Source organism: Malurus melanocephalus, unplaced genomic scaffold (assembly GCF_030028575.1).
Source record: "Malurus melanocephalus ecotype Western Australia unplaced genomic scaffold, MMel_1.1 scaffold_739, whole genome shotgun sequence".
Lineage (NCBI taxonomy): Eukaryota > Metazoa > Chordata > Aves > Passeriformes > Maluridae > Malurus > Malurus melanocephalus.
In genome coordinates, this window is record NW_026623971.1 from 102,111 (window position 1) to 124,458 (window position 22,348).

At 40.7% G+C, this 22,348-nt stretch overlaps 1 protein-coding gene across 2 annotated transcripts in view; it reads left to right on the plus strand.

Annotated features, from left to right (window-relative positions):
- Positions 1 to 11,500, plus strand: part of LOC130584623 (uncharacterized) — a 40,847-nt gene extending 29,347 nt beyond the window's left edge. For both annotated transcript variants that reach the window (XM_057384718.1, XM_057384719.1), the window contains 5 exons: positions 3,381 to 3,538; positions 4,792 to 4,834; positions 8,091 to 8,277; positions 10,104 to 10,239; positions 10,954 to 11,500. In XM_057384718.1, the coding sequence (XP_057240701.1) occupies positions 3,381 to 3,538; positions 4,792 to 4,834; positions 8,091 to 8,277; positions 10,104 to 10,239; positions 10,954 to 11,053 (624 nt within the window). In that variant the 3' untranslated portion in view covers positions 11,054 to 11,500. The remainder of the gene's footprint in view (positions 1 to 3,380; positions 3,539 to 4,791; positions 4,835 to 8,090; positions 8,278 to 10,103; positions 10,240 to 10,953) is intronic.
- The last annotated feature ends 10,848 nt before the right edge of the window (positions 11,501 to 22,348 follow it).

The window sequence follows — 22,348 nt, forward strand, 5'->3', positions numbered from 1 at the left end:
TGGTGGACACAAAATGGCAGAGGTGGATGGAGAAAAGTTTTTCTGCAAACTCACAGCGGAAACGCCGATCTCGGTGCTTCTCTGGATAGCAAGAAACCCCAGGATGGCTGTATGAGTAAAGAGATGAGCAGAATCCTGCAGCTGCAGACGGGATGCAGCAGAACTCAACTCTTGAAGCTGGAGTCTCAGGGGTCCCTGGCAAGGCACAGGGCAGAAGATCACAGGGCAGGGAAAGAGGAACTGATGAGCAGAGACGCTGGGCTCTGCAGAAAAGAGCAGGCGAGCTCTTCTCCGCAGGTAGCAGGTCGGCCTCTTTCTCTGAGCCAAGCAGGGCAGGAAGTGAAGTTACCCTGCACCACACACGCACACCCCCTCCCCGAGCCCCAAAACTCCCGCGAGAATAGAAGTGCTCTCGGGAGGTTTTCGGGTGGGGCATGGGTCTTATTGTCTTTACTAATCACTCAACCATCAAAAGGATGACTTGGCAATCAGTGTATCCAAGCAACAAAATGGGAAAGAAAAGTTCTCCAAGAAAGGAAACAAAAGGAGAAACTTTAACTTACAACATCTGTAAATTTATTTTCATTCCATTTTACTAGTACTTGCAGACCCCTTAATATTAATTTCATTTCATAGTTATTCCTGCTGTTAATTTTTTTAAATTGGAAATAGCATGAAATGTGCTTCTCCTTAATAATAGATGAAGAAGCATAATTAGGATAGCACATATAGCTGTGCTTGAACAAAATTTGAATACAATGAATAATTTTTGAACTACTATGAATGGCAATACTGAAATTCTGGAATTACTTCTACCAAATTAAGTAGGGCTGTATGTACTACCCTAATGAGGATTTCATACAATAAAGGAAGGACACATCTAATTTTCTATTTTTATTTCTTCCTGACATCAGTCTCCCATCATTTTACATTGTTTCATATCCTAATTTTTTTTTGTGGAAACATTTAACCTAAAACTCAGATAATCTCAGGAATGATGATTCCCTTGGCATTATGGGAAGAGTTACTTCAGATGTTTCTCCTGATCATGGAATGGCATGTACCAAAGCAGCACCTGCCTCCTGCTTTCTGCGTAAACAACTTCATGCATGCAGACTGCCTAGAATTCATGAAATAGCTGATCACAACCTTTAAAGAAAGAAAAAAATATTTTTAGTGTAGTGCAAAATGGAACAGCAGTAGCTAAAATATGAGTTTGCTCATTTAAAATATATGTATAAAACGTATGATCATCTGAAGGAGCACCACATAGGTATGTCAGGTTCCATAATGGCAGTATCATCATTAGGTTGCACTTCAGTCTCAATCATAAGAAACTACTTTTACAACTTTTTTTTCAGAAATGTACCTTTGGCATTTTTTGTAGCAAACGAATATTTGCCAAAGGAGTGACCTCTTATTCACGAAAGCCACAAGAGTGGAAAAACCTCCCCTTACAAACATGCAGATGTGGCACATGGGTTGTGGTTTAGCAGTGAATATGGTGGTGCTGGGCTAGTGGTTTGACATTATCATCATGGAGGTCTTTTGCAACCTTAACAATTCTATGGTTCTGTGACCTAGGTTATGAGAATTAGGGGAGCACAGCTCTCTATTAGTCAAAGAAGGGCATTTGGTCTCCCTTTAGATGCTTCAAATCCATCTTACTGCCTTCCTAGATGTATTTGTTTGAAACACAGTGGACATAAATAATTCTTGGTGCCACAGAACTTATATTTACATTCATTCTAGAAACCATGTAAAGTGTTAACAAAATAAGGTTATAGGGATGTGCAGTAAAACTGGTCAGTCATTTCAGTATTTAAAGTGACCATTCCCTGCACGACCATGGACAGGATCTTACCAAATAGGACTTCATTGGCACAGCAGTGGCCATTCTTTACACTAGGATTGGGATTTGGACCCTGAATAGATATTTTGGTTGTGCTGTCTTTGCAATGTTATTTTGCGTCTGAGGGCATTGTAAGTTAAGTAGTCACAGAGCACTGACAACTTTCAGGATCGCCTTCATCTTTTTCAGTCTTACAATAAAAAAGTAATTTAGCATTAAACAAAACTAGGAAGATATGAGAACATAAAAATCAAATAAATGTATTTGGGACTTGTATGTTTACTTATACTTTTGTCATTATTAGGGACTACTTTATTCCTACAGAGAAACCATGTATGATGAAGGGATATTTACATGTGCCAGTGAGCATAAAAGCAAGTATTTAACTAATTCCCAGAGGTGCATATTTTTTCATAATAGGCTCTCTATGGTTTCTTTTTTATGCTAAGAAAAAAATTACATGGGGCAATTGCAATTCAGCTCCTGCTGACAAAATTTAATTAACTCCCAATAATCAACTAGTTTTACTCTATGAGTCTCCAGCATTTGTGTATTTTGCAAACTGCACTAATGCTCTCCATAGGCCCAAGCATTCGCTTATGTTTTTCATTTCATTCTTGCCAAATTTGATACGATTGTTAGAGCTCCAGTCAAGATMTGAAAAAAAAAAAAAGGAGCTAAGAATATTTTTTAAAACACAGTTAGCAAGAGTTCACTCTCTAGATGTGTGCACCTTTATTTTGAGCTAAGRCTTGTACTTAAGGGAAGCTGGGCTGGGAAAGTGTGGGGATAAACAGCTTCAGCTACCCATGTGCATTAAGGAGCTTAATGGCTCTTTATTATAAGCACTTTATTATAAGGGAAAGACACTGACAGTGCTCTTCAGTCTCAAAAAGCTTTGACACAATCAGGAATAAGCAAAATGGTTTTGAAATGCTCTCCATTGAAGGTTGTCTGAATTAGGTGGGAAGGTTTATGAACTTATTCATATTTACTGCAACTTTGCAAATGAACTGAAATGCAGTCTTTGTCATTGTGATAACTTTTTTCAGATTTAAGTCTCTGTTGCCTGTATCTACACATACAAGGTGAGGATTTCAGCATAAACCAAACTGCAAACAATGCATTGATTAGTACAGAGACCCATGATCCTAAATTCTTCAGTGCACTTTGAAAATCCCAGTGTCATTCAGCTGCACCCTAAATATTTGGAATATCTACACATACCTAGAAAGTTTTTTTTTTTTTTTTGCATGCAGATATGGCTTCTGATGAACCAAAAACAATTAAGAGAGAAAACACAGAGATGCAAGTTTAGAGGATGTTTGATTAATTTGTCTTTTTTGATTGCACTGCTGATCATTAAACTGTATGATGGTTCCAAAGCATAAGAGCTTTAGAACTTTGAATATTCCCTGAGTTCATTCCCTGAGTTTATTCACATTTTACTGGTTTATTCCCATTTAACTGATATGAATCAGTTTAATATTAGTCCTGAAATCTGGGAACTCTTTCTTTCTAATTGCAGGATGAAGGGAAGTGCAGACCCCTGGAAATAACAAAGCTGGAAGGAGCAGAAATCAGTGTTGACACCAGTCTGGGTAAACCATTTGTTTTTAAATGTATACCTCAAGCTGGAAACAGGATTTTCTACTTCTGTGCAACTTCCAACCAGGAAATGAAGAGGTAAGCAATTTTCATTTTAACAGCATCTGTTTTGTTTTTCTAGTGTGGGGAGAAAGAGTTTGAATTTTTGGAGGATTTTCACAATACCTTCCTTGATCCTTAGGGAAAAAAACCCAAAAAATCTATCAGCAACAGTGAAGGGAAGACAGTGTTTTTAATTCTCAATTTCAGAAGCTTCAAAAATCATTTTCCGGTTTCATAGCCTTTTGTTTAAAATAAAATTTTGAATGTTCATGTTTTCCTATCCTCCTGAATTCTTGATTTATCTTGAGAACAAAAACTTCACCCTTACTCTCATGTCTTTTCTCCCACTGTTGTATCACATGAAGTGTAAATTTTCCTGTGAATGTAAACTTGCTTATCAGTCTCTCTTCTAGTCAACAAGGACAGTGCTAGTAATTAATTAACTAATTAATTAATTAATTAATCTCCTTTTCTGTCATTCTGTCATATTTTCATTTTAGTATATTAAAATGCAAAAGTGCCACAAAAGCACGGCAGYTCTGACAAGAGGCAGTGTCCTTCGGTTTGAGAGAATTAGGCTTTAAAAATGTTCTTTTGCATTTCCCAAAGACAACAGCTGACAAAACAAAGAGACTGAACCACACATATGAGCAACAGAATAATAATTTTCAAAAAGTACTAAAATCTAATTTTATTTTCCTCTTTGTTTTATTGTGAGCTGTCAAAAATTAAGCTGTGAATTAAATTGATGTTTTGGTATTCATACATCCTGGGTTTTTTACATCATCTTACTACTTAACATAACCCACCATTGTAATATCAAAGCATTTTCCATTTCCAAATATTATACCATCCATAGCACAACAGAATAACTTTGCTAACAAACAGCTTACTTAAGTCTGTAGTTTCCGGTTTCAGGGTTCTTTATGTTTCCCACAAATTCCTTATCTGCATTATGACAAAGACAAGAAGAGTGATTATTTTGCTTGATGTGTTGAACTATATTTTGAATTGTGTGTTTTGATATATATGTTCTCTTGTCTGCAATATTGCCTTCATTTATTACAATGTGTTACACAAGCAAGCTTTAAGACTTATCTTTTTGAGAGTAGGCAGCTCTTGATTAGATTCAATCCACTGCTTTTTTATCCTAAAGCCTTGAATGTGTCCTGAAAATTTTGCATCCCTTTGGATGCTGCATATGTCAGCAAGAATTAAAAGAGGCAGTGGCGCATATTTGTTCTGCTCTACCAGACTAATCTATTAACACTTTTTTTTTCATATTACAGGTGGCTGGAGGCTATGGATAAAGCTGTGCATCCTGTCCATCAGGTAATGCTGTACTTAGGTGAGAAGCATGTATGCAGCAGATTGTGCAGAGAACCAAGATGGAGTAGCTGTATTTGTACATGGTCAGGTGCAGACTGAAATATGGAAGCTGCACACTTTTGTTTCATTGGGCTGTGAATCAGTTCCAATCAAAGAACAATATACAGAATTATGACTCAGCTTATATGCTTTGCTGTCATATGATGGAATGAATAAATCTCTCTCCAGATACCAGCAGCTTAAACTGGTTTGGAAACATAACATGAAATTAGAGTAGCAGGCAGAAAGGAAGGGTAGAGATGACATTCACAAGCATGTGTAATGCCTTAGGTAATACTGTTTAGGGTAAAAGGAGAGAAGGGCTGTATCTTCCTAAGTATTCCCCACAATTCTGCCTTGATTGCAGGTAACCCATTTTTTCCAACAGAATATTGGGTGGGGATGAGGCATGATTGCTGAGTTCTTATCTTCTGTGGTTTTGGAGGTAAAGAAAGATAAGTAAGCTGGAAAAAATTGACTTACCTGTCTTTTACACTGATACGATCTCTGCTCGCCCTTGTGGCTGGGCAAAATACAACCATAATTGATCTTGAGCTGCTACTGAGAGACCTTGCTCAGCCCAGAGTAATTAAGTATCAATAGTGTCTGGCTGACCCCTGAACTGGGAATTGCAAGGCTAATTTTAGTATTTCCAAACTTGGAACCACAGAGGTCAAAGACATTAAAGTCTGTCCTTTCCTAGCCCCTATCCTACTACAGGCAGAACCACCTACAAAAATAGGCTGTTGATCTGTAAAATTTTTTAAAGAGATTTAAATGCTGAACCAACTTGTTTTCAATGGAAAGGGAGGCTGAAATGAAGGGTAAGTATCAAGGCTTTTTTCCAAATGAAGCAAAATTGTCAATTAAAAACTATGAAAATTGCAAGGTGTAAATTATAACCTGCATTAATGAGTGAAAAATTAAAAAGTGGCGTGAGTGATACCTTCAGCAGTGTTTAACAATGGGTTTCCAAACAAAGTGGAAGGTGTTTCTTGTTGCATTAATATCTTTTGCACTGAAGTAAAATTGATTAAACTTACATTTCTTTTGGCTTTAGCTTTCAGATGAGGTTATAAGTGCAAGACCAAACTTATTTCCAAATATATTCTTCCTGAGCATTTCTCAAAAGAATATGAAGGAATCCACACACTTGAAAATAGCAAAAATAAGTCAAACTAGTGTACCCCTACTAAGGAAACAATAAAACACCCTGAGTCAATAAGGATAATACTCACATAGACAAAACACAGAAGACTCAACAGAGTCCTTCTTTAGTGCAGCATGCATAAGTAACTGTTGTCTAAAATGTCCAACATGAGACATACAGAAGGATCACTCATGCATTCATCTATTAACAATGCAGTAAGTTGGCTCCTTTCTGTGCTACTTCTTAAATTTTGTCTTTGACTCTACAATGCCCTTTTTTCAAATTAATATTTGATTTAATAAGTGGCTTTCATTTTCTAACCAGAATTTCCACTGAGTTGAACAGAAAAAGCTTATATTTGCCTTCTTTTTTGTTTGCTATATTTTCTGTGACTGGCATTTAGCAATAGCTCGTGTGTTGTTATGGGAGAGCTCACAACAGAGTGATTTGTAGTGACACCAGTGCCCTCTTAATGAATCTACAAGGATAACTACTTTAAGGATACATGTAGTGTTACTGGAGTCCTCTTCTGCTCTTTACTGCAATAGCTATATTGTGCTAGGTCTTTTTTCTCATTGCTTTGCCAAGTATGCTAAAGAAATATCATGAATAAACGCAAAAGAAAGCCCCTGTGGAAACAGACAAGAAGCTATTGGTTTAGCACACATTGCCCCACAACATTTCAAATGACAAAGACACTAGTAGATGGGGAATTCTAAATGTGTATTGCAAATGGCAAAACATACTAGAAGAGGCTGAGATTCTAATGCTGTTCAGATTTAAAAAAGAAATGCTTTAATCTCACATTAGACAACATGGTCTTATAAAACAAGAGATTCTTTTTTCTCAATTTTCTTTTTGGATTATTTTGCCATACAAATATCCCATACAATGGCAATGTTTCATGGGTTGAGCTCTTTCTTCACATGCCAATAAGCTAAATTTGTTAATGGAAAATACTCTGCTTTTTACTCAGGGAAGGGAAGGAATATGCAAACATTTTGTGTGCGGTAGCGCTTCTGTCTAAGTCTGGATGCTGTATCCTGGTGTCAGACACCACGACATTTTCTCTGAAACCCAGAGTAGATGGTGAATTTTGTCTTGCCAGATTATATACAGAAAAAATACTGAAGTCAAGCAGACTACAAGACAATTCTTTAAAAAAACTTCTTCATATAGCTGTGAAGTTTTTTTAAAAAATTGTCTTGTAGTCTGCTCAAAGTAATTGTCTTCGTACCAGCAACACATATAATGAAAAATAAAATAGATGCAGAAAAAAAAATTGTTATTGTAAGAAGAGAGTAGACATTGGACATTGTTTGCCATCACATGCAGGTTTTTGTAATTTCATTTTCAGCTTTGAATTTTGTTGTGACTGAACTCCAGCAACAGCTCAGCCCCACACAACTTTCCACTCACTAGCTCCCAGTATGAGGAGGGAAAGATCAGAAGACTAAAAGTGAGGAAAATCATGGGTTAAGATCAAAACATTTTAATAGCTAAAGCAAAAGCCACACACAGAGGAAGAGCAAAACATGGGATTCTTTCATCCCTTCCCATGGTTGGGCAGGTGCCCAGTCATCCCCAGGAGAGCAGGGTCCCATCACATATAATGGGTACTTGGGAAGAGAAACACCATCACTCCAAACTTTCCCCACTTCTTCCCCAAGCTTCATACACTGAGCATGTACTATGGTATGAGATATCATTGTGGTCAGTTACGGTCAGCTGTCCTGGCTGTGTCCCCTCCCAACTCCTTGTTCAACCTCAGCCAGCTCACTGGTAGGGTGAMAGGCAGAAAGACCTTGGCTCTGTGCAAGCTTGCTCAGCAATAACTAAAACATCCCAGTGTAGTCAACACTGTTTTCAGCACGAAACCCAAACACAAGCCCCATACTAGCTACTGTGAAGAAAATTAACTCTATTCCAGCCAAAGCCAGCACAACGTTTCAAAAGATTTTCACAACAAACGATAATTTCTTGGCAGAAGACTAGAGCTTGTGTCTTTTCATACCAGCAGATCTTCCTTAGTTTTTTACTAGAACATTTCATTACATGCTTGCTTTACAGAACCATGTGTGGGTAGATGTCACACTGCATAACACTACACTTCCACCATTGGCTATCAAGAACCCCGAGTGCCTGGGGCTTCTCCACCAGCTGGACAGGAGCAAAGATGTCTGGGTTCAGCACTATTGCATTCTGAAGGATGGCTGTTTGTATTTTTATGCCACACTCCGGTCTACACCTGCCCAAGGTAGGGATGGCTGCTAGATTTTAATTGATTTTTTAAGTAGAAATGTTTCACTGCAGTTTCTAAGTAGAACTTTTAACATTAATGAGAGGTTCTTAACAGGAAGTTCATGCTGTTCCATGAAGGTGAATAAAGGAAGACCAAACTCTGTATATTCACAAGCCACATCATTCCTGACCCTAGTCTTCTTCCCTTTTCCTCCCACTGTCTTACTTTTTTCTTTCTGAAATGTAATTATTCTATGCACATTCTCTCAAAGGGTGGTTTCAGAAACAACATCCATCCTTCTAAAAGCACTTTATGGTGGGTGGCTTGAGGCAGGCCCACCAATGGTAGCTTTGAAAGCTGTCAAATCCTGCATGTTAGGAAGCACCTTCAGACGTAATGAACTCAGACTTGTTTCCCTGAAACTACCAGGTTTTCATATGGCCCTGTTAAAGTCAGTCTACCCTCAATATGCAGAACTTTCCTACTGCAGGAGAGCCTGCTTGTCCAGGATGTGGCCACAGTCATTTGCAGCTAAAGCTGCCCTGTAGAATCCCTCCCCACAGCAGGAAAGGTTTGGCTGCCCACTCTCAGAGGAGCAACATGAGCTTACAAGGGTCAATTGCAAGCAGAGCTCACTTCAAAAACAGAGAAAAGATGAGTGAGAACCTGCAAATACTTCCTCCCGGTGCTAAGGAAGCTGGCAGTCAGAAAAACCAGAAGAAAATACTGTTGAAATTTTGCTTGCTAACCAGTCTTCAGATCAAAAGGGAAAAACTCTTTTCAGGGGTTATGCTTTTATGATCAGGAAAAAGGTACTCCACTTCATATTTTTTGCAAAACACTTTTTGTCTGCCAAAGGCCATACATACACAATGACCAGGGATTTTCTCTCTACATGAAACCAAAGCTAAGGCTTGCCCAGTGAAAAAACAATGAAATAGCAAAAGACAGAAATTAAATACTATGCATTTATGACACTGAAGCCTACTGACAAATATTTTCTTCTGGTATTTAAATACCTACTCAATAAAAATTCTTCAATGTATTAGTGKTTTTTTTCTCATTATTGTTTTTTTCATATTCAGCACATATTCTCATTTCCTCATATCATGCTAGAACATCTCTCAATCTGGAATCATCTCTCAATGCTAGAACATTATTTTGATGCTGTTGTACGTAAATGTGAGACCCCCCAAAAATACAGACCCTGTCCTGCAAGTCTTTCTGACTATTAACCATTTATGTATAAACTTGCACCTTAAGTTTCACTGAAATAAAATCTGGAGGAAAAAAATCRAAACCAGCTAAAATGAAAATGTCCTGGAGATCAAATTCTGTCTAATGCCTTCCTTCACAGCTGGCTAGTGTAGCCTGCAATGATATTTCAGTTAGTAATGGCAGCAGGAGTAATCAAGCCTGATTCTAGGATTTTTTTTCCTATTAAAATTCATATCCCTTCAGTTTTTAAAGGATGGAAAAAATATATCAGCAACAAGAGTTCTCCTTTCAAAGAACTTCACAGTGGCTTAAGACAGTCTCATTAATGGCAGGCAAAAGCTAAAAAAAATATTTTGCCATGTCTTATTTAATGAAAAGCTAAATAAATCTCTACTGCTCATCATTTGATAGACAGGAAGCCTTTTGAAGTCAATTTTCATAACAGGAACACAAATCTGAACTTTCAGATTTTTACACGTAAATTCTGTAAAACTCTGTCAACACACCRAACTGAAGGCATCTGAAAATCCAGTTTGCTAGATTTGTTGGTATGCTTGTAATTGGCAGTAATTCTATAATGGTATCTGTAATATACATGATGCATGCTATTTTATTCTATCCAGGTGGCCTTTACCTGCAGGGCTATATTGTGACTGAACAGTCCCTGGGCTCCAAGAGATCTGTGATTGAGCTCAAGCCTCCATCTGAAGAATTTAAAACTTTTTACTTATGTGCAGAGAATGTAAATGAAAACAAAAGGTAAATCAAACTTTTTTGTTTGCTGTTTTCATCCAGTTTCATTTGCCAGACTTTAGGAGAGCTGGAACATTGTAGCTTGGGAAGATCTAGTTTTCAGTCTGTTTTCACTTCTCTCGCTAGATTTCCTTTAGCAAAGGGGTAGCTTTAGTCAAACTGCAGTAAAACATATACTGGCACATGTGAGTCATCAGTTCTGATATTGCCAGTGCTGGAAAAGCAGCAGAGGTTTAGAAATTTCACAATTATGTGGGAGGGGTTATATGGAACACAAAACACCTCTCATAAGAGAAAATGAGTATGTATCCTTCTCATTCCCAAGAATTATTTCTATCAATCACCATTAGAATCTAATTAATTTAAGAAAATTGGCCAATGAAATCACATTCTGAAGTTAAATTCTCTCACAACAATCCAGTCAAATTCCATGTCGGTCAGTGGAAGTTTTTACCTAAAGCCTACTAATTACATTTACCTGGGTTTTAATGTAATGAAAAGAAAGACCAAGCTTTTCAGTGTATTGGAAAATTGGTGTTAAGATATATTGGTTTTGCAGCCAATACCTTCACTTTCTGCATCTCTCCAATCCACTGATGATCAGCACACATAGTAACAGAGTCAAACAAACTCCACTTATTGAATGCATGTTTCAAAGAACAGAGAAATGCATGCATAACCCTTGATCAGGGACAATTGTTGGTCTTCAATTTCTTCTAGGTGGATTACAGCTTTGAAAGCTTCAATTAATAAATGGTTACCCCTACACCAGGCAATCCAAGATTTCATGAACAGACCACTGGAGGAGACAAGGATGTGAGAAGAAAGCTCAGTTTTTCCCCTGTTTCTGTTTTGCACTTAAAATTCCATGCTGTATCTTATGAGTCATCTCATTAAATGCTCTAGCAGCAGCTAATCTTTAGCATTGCCATACATTCACAGCTTTTGTAAGTATTAGAAAATAAATGCAAAGCAATGTTGCCTTCTTTGTCACTGTATTTTGTTTTTCTACTTCAGCTCAGACAACACACAGAATCTACTTTACAGCTATGACCTGACATATATTCCACATACATTTTGTACTCCCTGCTGGCAGTTTTTTGGGGGGGTTGTTGGGTTTTTTGAGTTTTGGAGGATTTTTTTCATCTGGACTCTTTGCAAAGTCTTCTGCTTTTTCATCCAGATGGTTCATCTGTGAGTTTGCCTTTAAGTTTCTAGGTGTTGTGATGCTTAATGCTGAGACAAGCTGGGTTTAGTGAAGGGTTAGCAGCTGTATACTATTACATRGAATAAATCTGTGTAATTTGAATGTGCTGTTGTACTTTTGCATTCTATTTTAACATAAGTTTTAATTTTATGCTGATTTTGATTTGGTCATCTGCCATCATATCACAGCACATTTGTGAAGAGAAATCAATTCAAGAATCAAAGGATGATGTTTCCTCCAAAGTTAGCAATAAGAGACAGCAGCATTAAAGGTCATCAGGGGTATCAGGATTGGACATATGTACTTATTACAGCTGGTTATATACACAGTATCTCACATCAATGTCTAGCAYTTAAGTAAGTCCTATATTCAGTTTCCAAGCTTCTCAAAAGACCAAGTAAAATTACAAAGGTTAATTCAAAGATGCAACCAATACAAACAAAAACAAAATTGTGAGATTTTAATTACAAAGGCTGTGAGACTTGGTTTTCTTATAATGAACTTTAGACCTCAATATTGTTTGACCACACCAGAAACTCAGCTCCTTGCTTCTACTATTAGCCTGGAAGATATTAATTGCAATGCAGAAAAAATCTAAAAAGCAAGTGGTTCTCCCCCAGCCGCCACAAATGTATTTTTTTTTTTTTTAGGAGACAGATTCCTTAGCTTACATTCTTGAAGCAGTAGTACTTCAAAGAATACTGTTAAACTGTTCAAATTATTTGCTAGAGTGACTCTAGTGATTTATATAAAAATAAGAACGGTTAGTAAAACAGCATAAGCGATTTTCTGAAAATAGTCTCCCAACCCAATTATGTTTTTATGTTTGCCTTGTATAAATCTGTGCTCTGAGGTAAAATACACAACCACATTTGAAAACAAGCAGTCATCACAGTCATATTCTACATTCTGGAAATCAGGCACATTTTAAATAATAAACAAAACAAAAAAAGTCCAAACTAATCAACCAGGAAAAAAAGAAAAAAAGTGCCACAGTGGAACCTCACCAGTAGTATATCTTTTGCTATGAAACAGAACAGAATTTTGAGTTTCTGTCCCAGGGTGACTGTGTATTCCTATTGTCTGTGTTATGCACAGAAACTGTAACCTGGCTACAGTCTCTGGAGAGCCGAGAGAGCTCCAACGGGGGKTTTTTTGGGGGATTTTTTTCTTTGTTACAGGACTTCTTTCCCAGTGAGCTGATTTGTTGTGGGTGGGGCAGTAACCTGCACAACAGTCCTCTAGCTTATTAGCAACCACAGCGGCAAGAAGCTGTTTTTCSCTGGGACTGCTGCTTCTTCGTCTTCTTCATTTTTTACTTGCTTTCTCAGCTGAGAATCAAAAGATGCCTGGGAGGACAGTAGGTGAGAATCCTCCAGGGACCCACCAGAGTGACTCCACCGAGCCCCCTGGGACCCCCTGGAGGGGTAAGCCATGCCAAGAAAAAATCCACCAGCTATTTCCACAGGTTTTCAATAATTCTTTTTTCCCATGCCCTGTAGGCATTTTGTTTCGTTTTGTTAAATAAACAGGCTGGGTTTTTTTTTCACTTTCCTATAACAGAATTATTTTCCAAGCCCAGGCAGGGGAGGGGCTCACTGGAACTTGGGAGAATTTGCCCCTCCTCAATTTGTCTCAAACCAAGACAGTTTGCCACAAAAGAAATAACAGTCAATCCAAATCCAGATTTCTCCAAAGACTGAGGTAGTTTAGATTTAAAACTTTATGTAAAGTTCCTCTTTGAAATCTAAGTTTTAGTTTCCTTCTAGCTTTTTGTTGCAATTTCTTCAAAAGGTGAAATTGGGGTGATCTAGTTTACTGCTGTCTCAGGGGTCAGCACAGCTGTGCAATTACAGTATTGTCAGTATCCCACTATGGCTCATTTGTTTGCAAACAAGATTTTACAATTATTGCCACATGTATCTGCTTTCAAGGTTTTCTTTCCACTACCAGGAAAAAGATGTGTTGAAACCAGAACACTTGCTTTAACCGAGTTTGATATTGCATTGACAAGAAACTGGGTCAGGTACTTGAAGTATGATTTATTCAGATGATTTTCTGCCCTCCAAATGGAGCTATTTTTCTGCCCTCTTCAGCAGAAAATTTGTACAAGGTTCTGCAGCAGGAAAACCACACAGGATCACCAAGGCATTTTCTTCAAAGGGCTGAGTTATTTAAGTGGAAAGAATTTGAGGCCACAAAAACATTTTTGGGATGTTCATAATTTCCTTTTGTAGCAGATTTTTGAAGGATAAAGGCACTGGGGTTAGTTTTTATCTTCTTTCTCCCAGACCCTGGAATCTGAAAGTCATTTAGTGGAAAATTATTTTGAATTTTCACAGTGTCTTGGTTTGGAGACAATATTTTCAGAGAAAAACGTTACAGAGAAACGTTTCCTCTGAAATGAAAAAAAATTTGATAATTTTTTTCCCACCAATAAGAAATAGATGCCGGGCAAAAAGTGAAGAGCAAAAAGGTACTTTATTAACAAAACACAATGCCCACAGGAAACAGATAAAAAGTAACCGTTAGATATTCAAAAGCCCAGGAGCACAGCTGCCCCCTCCGGCTCACCACGTGGCAGTGCGGAGAAAAAAAAAATGGCAGCTCCCGTCCCCGGGAAAAGAAACAAAAAAAAAAAAGAAATCCATGTGGCCACATTCAGTAACAGTGGCAAAAAGGAAACCCAAAAACCTGTATTACAGTCCTTTCTTCACTGTGAATGGAATGGAGGGCTCGGTGTGTTTTCTGTTGCCTGCTCGACTTCTTYCGGAATCCTGGACGAGATGGAGCTGCAGAGGGGGTCTGTCCAGGGAAAGCTGCCGAATCTAACAAACCCAAGCTAGCTAAAACTGCAACAATGTAACTCCACTGCACACTGCGAGCAAGGACTCCCGCGGCGCCGAGCAGAGCAAGAGCCGAGCTCCAAAAGCCCCGGCTGTGTGGCAGCGCCGGCTTTTAAACTGCCCATGCTGCCTTCCCAGCAGCTCCTGCTCCTTCTTCCAAGTCGGGGTTAAAGGCACAGGCACCTTTTGGGCATTACAAGCCAACAGGGATAGGAATGCATAACAGAATTGGCACAAACACAACCCAAGACATTCCACCCCTTATTCCATATCCGTTGGCTTTTAAGCCCATAACTAATACATTCTAACTCTAAAGACACACATATATATATACATATATACATATATATACAAAATAGTGACATTCAGCAAACATTAATCATAGTTATCCTAACATTACATGCCGTTTTCACTCAAAATCAAATCCCCCTGAAGTACACGGGTTTCTCCCTCCTCCTGCATTATCCACCAAGTACAACCTGGGCTCTGAGCAAAAACAACCCCATGGATGGGTTTGTCTTTGCTAGAGGCAGAATTAATCCAGACATTCTTTCCTAACAGATCTTTGAGATGTACTGCGGGGACCCTGTCTCCATCTACTGTATGCAGGGGTTCAGATTGGGCAGGACCAGCTCAGTTGGTGGAACCTCAGGTGTTTACCATCCAGGTAGCTTTTGCTAGGTGCTGTTCCCAGTTTTTGAAAGTACCTCCGCCCAGTGCCTTCAAAGTGGTTTTTAAGAGTCCGTTGCACCGTTCCACTTTGCCAGCAGCAGGTGCATGGTAAGGGATATGGTACACCCATTCAATGCCATGTTCCCTAGCCCAGGTGTTTATAAGGCTGTTCTTGAAATGAGTGCCATTGTCAGACTCAATTCTCTCTGAGGTACCATGCCTCCAAAGGACCTGATTTTCAAGGCCCAGGATGGTGCTACGGGCAGTGGCATGAGGCACAGGGCAGGTCTCCAACCATCCAGTGGTGGCTTCTACCATTGTGAGTACATAGTGCTTGCCATGATGCGTCTGGGGCAGTGTGATGTAATCAACCTGCCAGGCTTCTCCGTACCTGTACTTGTCCCACCTTCCCCCATACCACAGGGGTTTCACCCGTTTGGCCTGCTCGATGGCAGCGCATGTCTCACAGTCATGGATAAGCTGGGAGATGCTGTCCATGGTTAGATCCACCCCTGGGTCTYGTGCCCACTTATAAGTGGCATCTCTGCCCTGGTGGCCTGAGGCATCATGGGCCCATCGAGCTAGGAACAACTCACCCTCGTGTTGCCAATCCAGATCRATCTGGGACACCTCTATCTTTGCAGCCCGATCTACCTGCTCATTGTTCTGGTGCTCATTAGCCYGGCTCTTGGGGACATGGGCATCTACATGGTGGACTTTCACARGTAACTTCTCCACCCGGGCTGCAATGTCCTTCCACTCTTCAGCAGCCCAGATTGGTTTTCCCCTACRCAGCCAATTGGCCTTTTTCCATCTGTCCAGCCACCCCAACAGGGCATTGGCTACCATCCATGAATTGGTGTAAAGGGAGAGTTTTGGCCACTTTTCCCTCTCAGCAATGTCCAGGGCCAGCTGGATGGCTTTGAGTTAGGCAAATTGACTCGATCCACCTTCTCCTTCTGTGGCCTGTGCTACCTGTCGTGTAGGGCTCCATACAGCTGCTTTCCACTTTCGGTTCATCCCAACAATGCGACAGGAACCATCAGTGAAGAGAGCATAGTCTTTGTCCTCTGCTGGCAGTTGATTGTTTAGTGGAGCTTCCTCAGCCCGGGTCACTTGTTCTTGTTCCTCTTCATCAGCAAGACCAAAGTCTTCACCTTCAGGCCAATTTGTAATTATTTCCAGGATCCCAGGGCGATTTGGTTTTCCAATGCGGGCACACTGAGTAATGAGAGCAATCCATTTGCTCCAGGTAGAGTCAGTGGCATGGTGGGTAGAGGGGACCTTAGCTTTGAACATCCACCCCAGTACTGGTAATCAGGGTGCTAGGAGGAGTCAGGCTTCAGTGCCAATCACCTCTGACGCAGCTTGGACTCCTTCATAGGCTGCCAAGATCACTTTCTCTGTTGGGGTGTAGTTGGCCTCAGACCCTCGGTAGCTTCGGCTCCAGAATCCCAGTGGCCGGCCTCGAGTCTCACCAGGCACGTTTTGCCAAAGGCTCCAGACCATTGCTCCCGGCTGCAGAGTAGAGCACGTTCTTCACTTCTGRTCCTGTCCTGACTGGGCYGAGAGCTACCGCATGAGCGATTTCCTGCTTGATCTGGGTAAAAGCCTGCTGCTATTCAGGGCCCCAGTGGAAATCATTCTTCTTGCGGGTCACCAAGTAGAGAGGGCTCACGATCTGGCTGTATTCGGGGATGTGCATCCTCCAAAAGCCAATGGCACCCAGGAAAGCTTGGGTCTCCTTTTTGCTRGTCGGTGGAGACATCGACGTGATCTTATTGATGACCTCGGTGGGGATCTGACGCTATCCATCTTGCCACTTTACCCCTAAGAACTGGATCTCTCGAGCAGGTCCCTTCATTTTTTCCTTTTTATGGCAAAGCTGGCTTCCAGAAGAATCTGGATGATCTTTTCCCCTTTCTCAAATATTTCTGCTGCTGTATTCCCCCACACAATGATGTCATCAATATACTGAAAATCTTCCAGAGCCCCACCCTTTTCTAGCGCAGCCTGGATCAGCCCATGGCAGATGGTGGGGCTGTGCTTCCACCCTTGGGGTAGCCGGTTCCAGGTGTACTGCACRCCCCTCCAGGTGAAAGCAAACTGAGGCCTACACTCTGCCGCCAGAGGAATGGAGAAGAACGCATTGGCAATGTCAATGGTAGCGTACCACTTCGCTGCTTTGGACTCCAGCTCRTACTGGAGCTCCAGCATGTCTGGCACGGCAGTGCTCAGCGGTGGAGTCACTTCATTTACTCCACGATAGACCACAGTCAGTCTCCATTCTCCTTCAGATTTGCGTACAGGCCAGATGGGGCTGTTGAAGGGTGAGTGGGCCTTGCTGACCATCCCTTGGCTCTCCAGCTCTCGGATCATCTTATGAATAGGAATCACGGCATCTCGGTTCATTCTGTACTGCCGGCGATGCACTGTTGATTTTGCAACTGGAACATGCTGGTCTTCCACCTTGAGGAGTCCAACTTCAGATGGATTTTCAGACAGCCCAGGCAAGGTGTTTAATTGCTTGATGCCATCTGTCTCTACAGCAGCTATTCCAAAGGCCCACTTGAATCCCTTTGGGTCTTTGAAATACCCACTTCGGAGGAAGTCTATTCCCAGGATGCATGGGGCCTCTGGACCAGTTACAATGGGATGCTTCCTCCACTCCTTTCCAGTCAGGCTCACTTCAGCTTCCACTATGGTCAGGTCTTGTGATCTCCCTGTCATGCCAGCAATAGAAACAGATTCTCTCCCAACATGTCGCAATGGAATGAGTGTGCACTGTGCACCAGTGTCAACCAAAGCCTCATATTTTTGTGGTTCTGCTGTGCCAGGCCAACGAATTCACACAGTCCAAAAGGCACAGTTCTCCCTTGCCTCTACCTGGCTAGAGGCAGGGCCCCTCTAGCACTGGCTGCCATTCCTTCCCTGGGCATACATTGCAGAGGTTCCTTCCAGGGGGTTGGATATGTCATTCTGCCTTCTGTTATACTGGGCAGCTTGGTTATAGGAAACCGGAGCTACTTCTCTTCTGGTGGAGCTTCTTCTCTGTGTGTTGCCATTCTTCAATTCACGCACCTGTGCTGCCAGGGCAGAGGTGGGTTTTCCATCCCACCTTCTCATGTTTTCCCCATGCTCACACAGGAAGTACCAGAGGTTTGCTCGTGGAGTGTATTCTCTCTGTCTGGCTGGGGGACGTCTGCTCCTGCTCACAGGGCCTCTGATCTGGACAGATACGATTTGTAGAATGCTCTCTTTAATCTCTTTCCTGAGGTTCTGATGATTCTCCTCCATCCTGGTCTCTATTTTCTGCATGCGCTCTGACAGGCTTGTTTCCACAGCTGAAATTCTTGCATGTGTTGGGCCATGCCCAGTATCTGCATATGCATGGAGTTTCTTCGCCACAGCAAGCACGGTCTCRTCCCCCTCATTGCACTTCATCATTGCTAAAGCAGATGCATATTCTTGTGGCCCAAGTCGCACAAGTTTTAGCCACATCAGCAGTGTGCATTTTACCATGTCTGGGCTCCTGATTGTTTGGTCATTTGAGAAAATGATCTCCAACACTGCCAGTTCTCTCAAGCATTTAATCCCTTGTTCTATGGTCTTCCACAAGGTCTGATGTATCTGGAGATCTTCTACACACATGYATCTTTCCCTCACACTTTTTAGGAGYCGKGCCCAGAGACTGAGAGSTTCAGMCCCCCTTGCMATSCCTTGGTCAATAGCWGCATCACCTGACAGGGATCCCAACTGCATCGCTTCACCACCATCCAGCATCATATTGTCACCTGCGGTGTCCCAGACGCGGACCAGCCAGCCCAATATCGATTCATTAGGCTGTCTTTTGTAATCTACCCTTAGGCCACTAATGTTTTCTGGGGTCAGAGACTCAACAATAACTTCTGGTTCAGATTCCCCTGCCGGCTGTGAGGTTATTGGCTGCTCATCGTCATCTACTGGGTGAATGGATTTGGTTTTGTGTTTCCTTCTCTAGACAGGGGCAACTGCTACTGGCTTAGGCTCACTGTCTGATTTAGCTGCAGCCTGAGTGACTGGGGTGTCTGCTGACTTGTCTTCTGGCCTCTCTGGCTCTGTCTCCTGCCCTACAGCATTGAGCAGTGTGCAATAARCATTAGCCAGGGCCCAGCATATTGCAATGAGCTTCTTTTCCTTACAGTTCTCAGTGCAATTCTCTTTCAGGTATTTCCCCACTTCAGCTGGGTTCTGAACTTTTTCAGGCGGGAAGTTAAAAGCTATTGGTTCAGAGAATTCCTCTAGTATTTGGCCTATATTTTCCCATACCCCACACCATTCAGACTTTTCCACACATGGGGGAGGTGTCTGGGTAGCCCCTTTGGAAATCTCAGCTCTGATTCTAGATATGCTGCMGACCACATAGAGCATTCCTACCAGATAAAACATCAGGAAAGTAGCATCTTTAACATCTAAGGGAAACTGAAAATCCTAAAAAGTGATGTGCCCGATTTGAAGGGAAAAAAAGAGATGAAGGGCTGGGAAACATCATCCCCTACTTTTCCTGCAGGAGACTGGCTATAATTACTAGAAATACCCCAAAACAGGTTACTAAGACTAGGATGGAGAAACAACATAGCAKACCAGTTTCAAAAGCTACCAGTACCTCTCTTAAACTTTTATAAATCATCACTACCACACCTATAAATATAGCAACTCGAATTTATGTCCCTGATCTATAAAACCTCCATGCAAGGGACAAAATTGTTCCTATGTATGAATAGGCAAATAGACCTAGAGACCAGAATGACAAAATTACTTCAAACAGCATGGTGACTTCTAAAGGTAAACCAGTATCAAGCATTTAGAACCAAAATACAATTATTACAATTTTTCTCTTCRCTTTCTCAAGCCCCAAACGTTGTGCGCCAAAATTTGTCTTGGTTTTGAGACAATGTTTTCAGAGAAAAACGTTACAGAGAAACGTTTCCTCTGAAATGAAAAAAAATTTGATAATTTTTCCCCCACCAATAAGAAATAGATGCCGGGCAAAAAGTGAAGAGAAAAAAGGTTTAAAAGGTTAACAAAACACAGTGCCCAYAGAACAGAAATTAAAAAGTAACCATTAGATATTCAAAAGCCCAGGAGCACAGCTGCCCCCTCCGGCTCACCACGTGGCAGTGCGGAGAAAAAAAAAATGGCAGCTCCCGTCCCCGGGAAAAGAAACAAAAAAAAAAAAGAAATCCATGTGGCCACATTCAGTAACAGTGGCAAAAAGGAAACCCAAAAACCTGTATTACAGTCCTTTCTTCACTGTGAATGGAATGGAGGGCTTGGTGTGTTTTCTGTTGCTGGCTCGGCTTCTTCTGGAATCCCGGACGAGATGGAGCCCCACGGCTTTTCTCCCCGCTGGTCGCAAATTGCTCCAGAATCACAGGAGCCGCAGAGGGGGGTCTGTCCAGGGAAAACTGCCGAATCTAACAAACCCCAGCTAGCTAAACCTGCAACAATGTAACTCCGCTGCACACTGCGAGCAAGAACTCCCGCGGCGCTGAGCAGAGCAAGAGCCGAGCTCCAAAAGCCCCGGCTGTGTGGCAGCGCCGGCTTTTAAACTGCCCATGCTGCCTTCCCAGCAGCTCCTGCTCCTTCTTCCAAGTCGGGGTTAAAGGCACAGGCACCTTTTGGGCATTACAAGCCAACAGGGATAGGAATACATAACAGAATTGGCACAAAAACAACCCAAGACACACAGTTAATCCACCTTTCAAACACAGCTATTAGGAGATACACATAATAAAAATCTGAAACACTGTGGCACTCTGAGACAGAAATCTGATTAATACCCAGTCTTTGCTGACTTGTGAGTACATGGCCATTCCCTCAGTCAGCATCACAACCACTCACAAGATGGCACACTTATTTTATCTGAGTGAAGGGGAAGGATTTCAGCAATATATATAATTTGACAGATCTTATTCAAGATTATCTCCTCACGGGCAATTTATGCCAACCAAGCCAGATACTTATTAAGACAAAGCATGCTCACAGAGGCAGGAAAGACATTCATTTTTCTGGGGAAAAAATGCTGCTTTTATCTTAAGACTTCATCCGTTAGGAGGAAGTCTCCTGTTAATGAAAATACACAGGATAAAAGACCTGAAGTAATTTCTAAATACTGTAGGACAAATCAAAATTTTATTTCATGGGTGGTTCATTCATATGTTAGATTAGATTGCATTAGTTGTAACAATGTATAATATTACGATTTTATGTATTACTTGTAAAAGAAATTACTTAATTCTACATTGCTGAGAACATCGATTATCCAGCACTATCTGCAAAGCGTTGTTTTCATTCCAGCAAGCTGCAGTTACTGTGATTAGGAAAAGTATTTGCAAAGAGGAAATTGGAGATTATATATTTCAATAAAAATAAATTATAAATGTTTTTAAATTTGAAAATAATTAAATATTTAAATATTAAATAATTTCTATATTTCTAAATATAGAATATATAGAAAAACACTTGGAAGGAAAGAAGACATCCTGCAAGAAATTTCAAACATACTTGCTCTAGTCCCATTTAGGAATGAAGAACAAAATTCAAAATGTGATTACTGAGGAGTAAATTTATTTATTTTGAGTCATTCTTAAAGGATATACAGTACACAGTCAATTGCTGGGGTTATTTTTTTTTTGTTGTTGTTGTTGTTCTTTTTTTGTTGTTTTGTTTTGGTTGATTGGTTGGTTGGTTGTTTTTTTCTTTAGATTTTTCATTGGATTTTGGCCTGGATTTTTCTGCAAATAACAAAATTGTTCCACATTCTGAAGAAAGAAGACGTGCAGCTTCTGTTAGCAATCCTATGAAGTCCTTAGCTAAATACTCTTTCTTTAATTTTTTGCTGTAAGAAAACTTGGCATGATGCACGTGTTGGTCAAATCACTCAGAGCAAAAAGACCATTTGCTAATGGCTCAGTGCAGGTTGTTTGAGTGCTGGAAAAAAGATCCAGCATGCCCTTGTCCAGCACCACAGGAAAGAGCCAACACATCAGCTTGTACTCTGTTTTTCTGTGTGGGATAGAGACACCACAAGTTAATATTCACAAACAAGTGTGAAAAACAAACCAGATTTTTACCAATGAAACAGACTCTCTCTAAATAAAAAGCGAAGTAATCTGATGAAGGAAGGGATTGAAGCAGTGAGAGCCACTAGAAAGCAAATTTTCAAGCTCAGCCTGCAAGAACTCAAGAAGCAGCCGTGGGCAAAACTAATCCACTGTCAAGGAGACAGCATAAGAGCTTAAAAAAAATAAAATTTAAAAAAACAAAACAAACAAACAAATAAAAAAAAAAAACCACAAAAAAAAAACAAAAAAAAAAAAAAGCAGCTTGTTTTGTTTTCTTTTTGTTC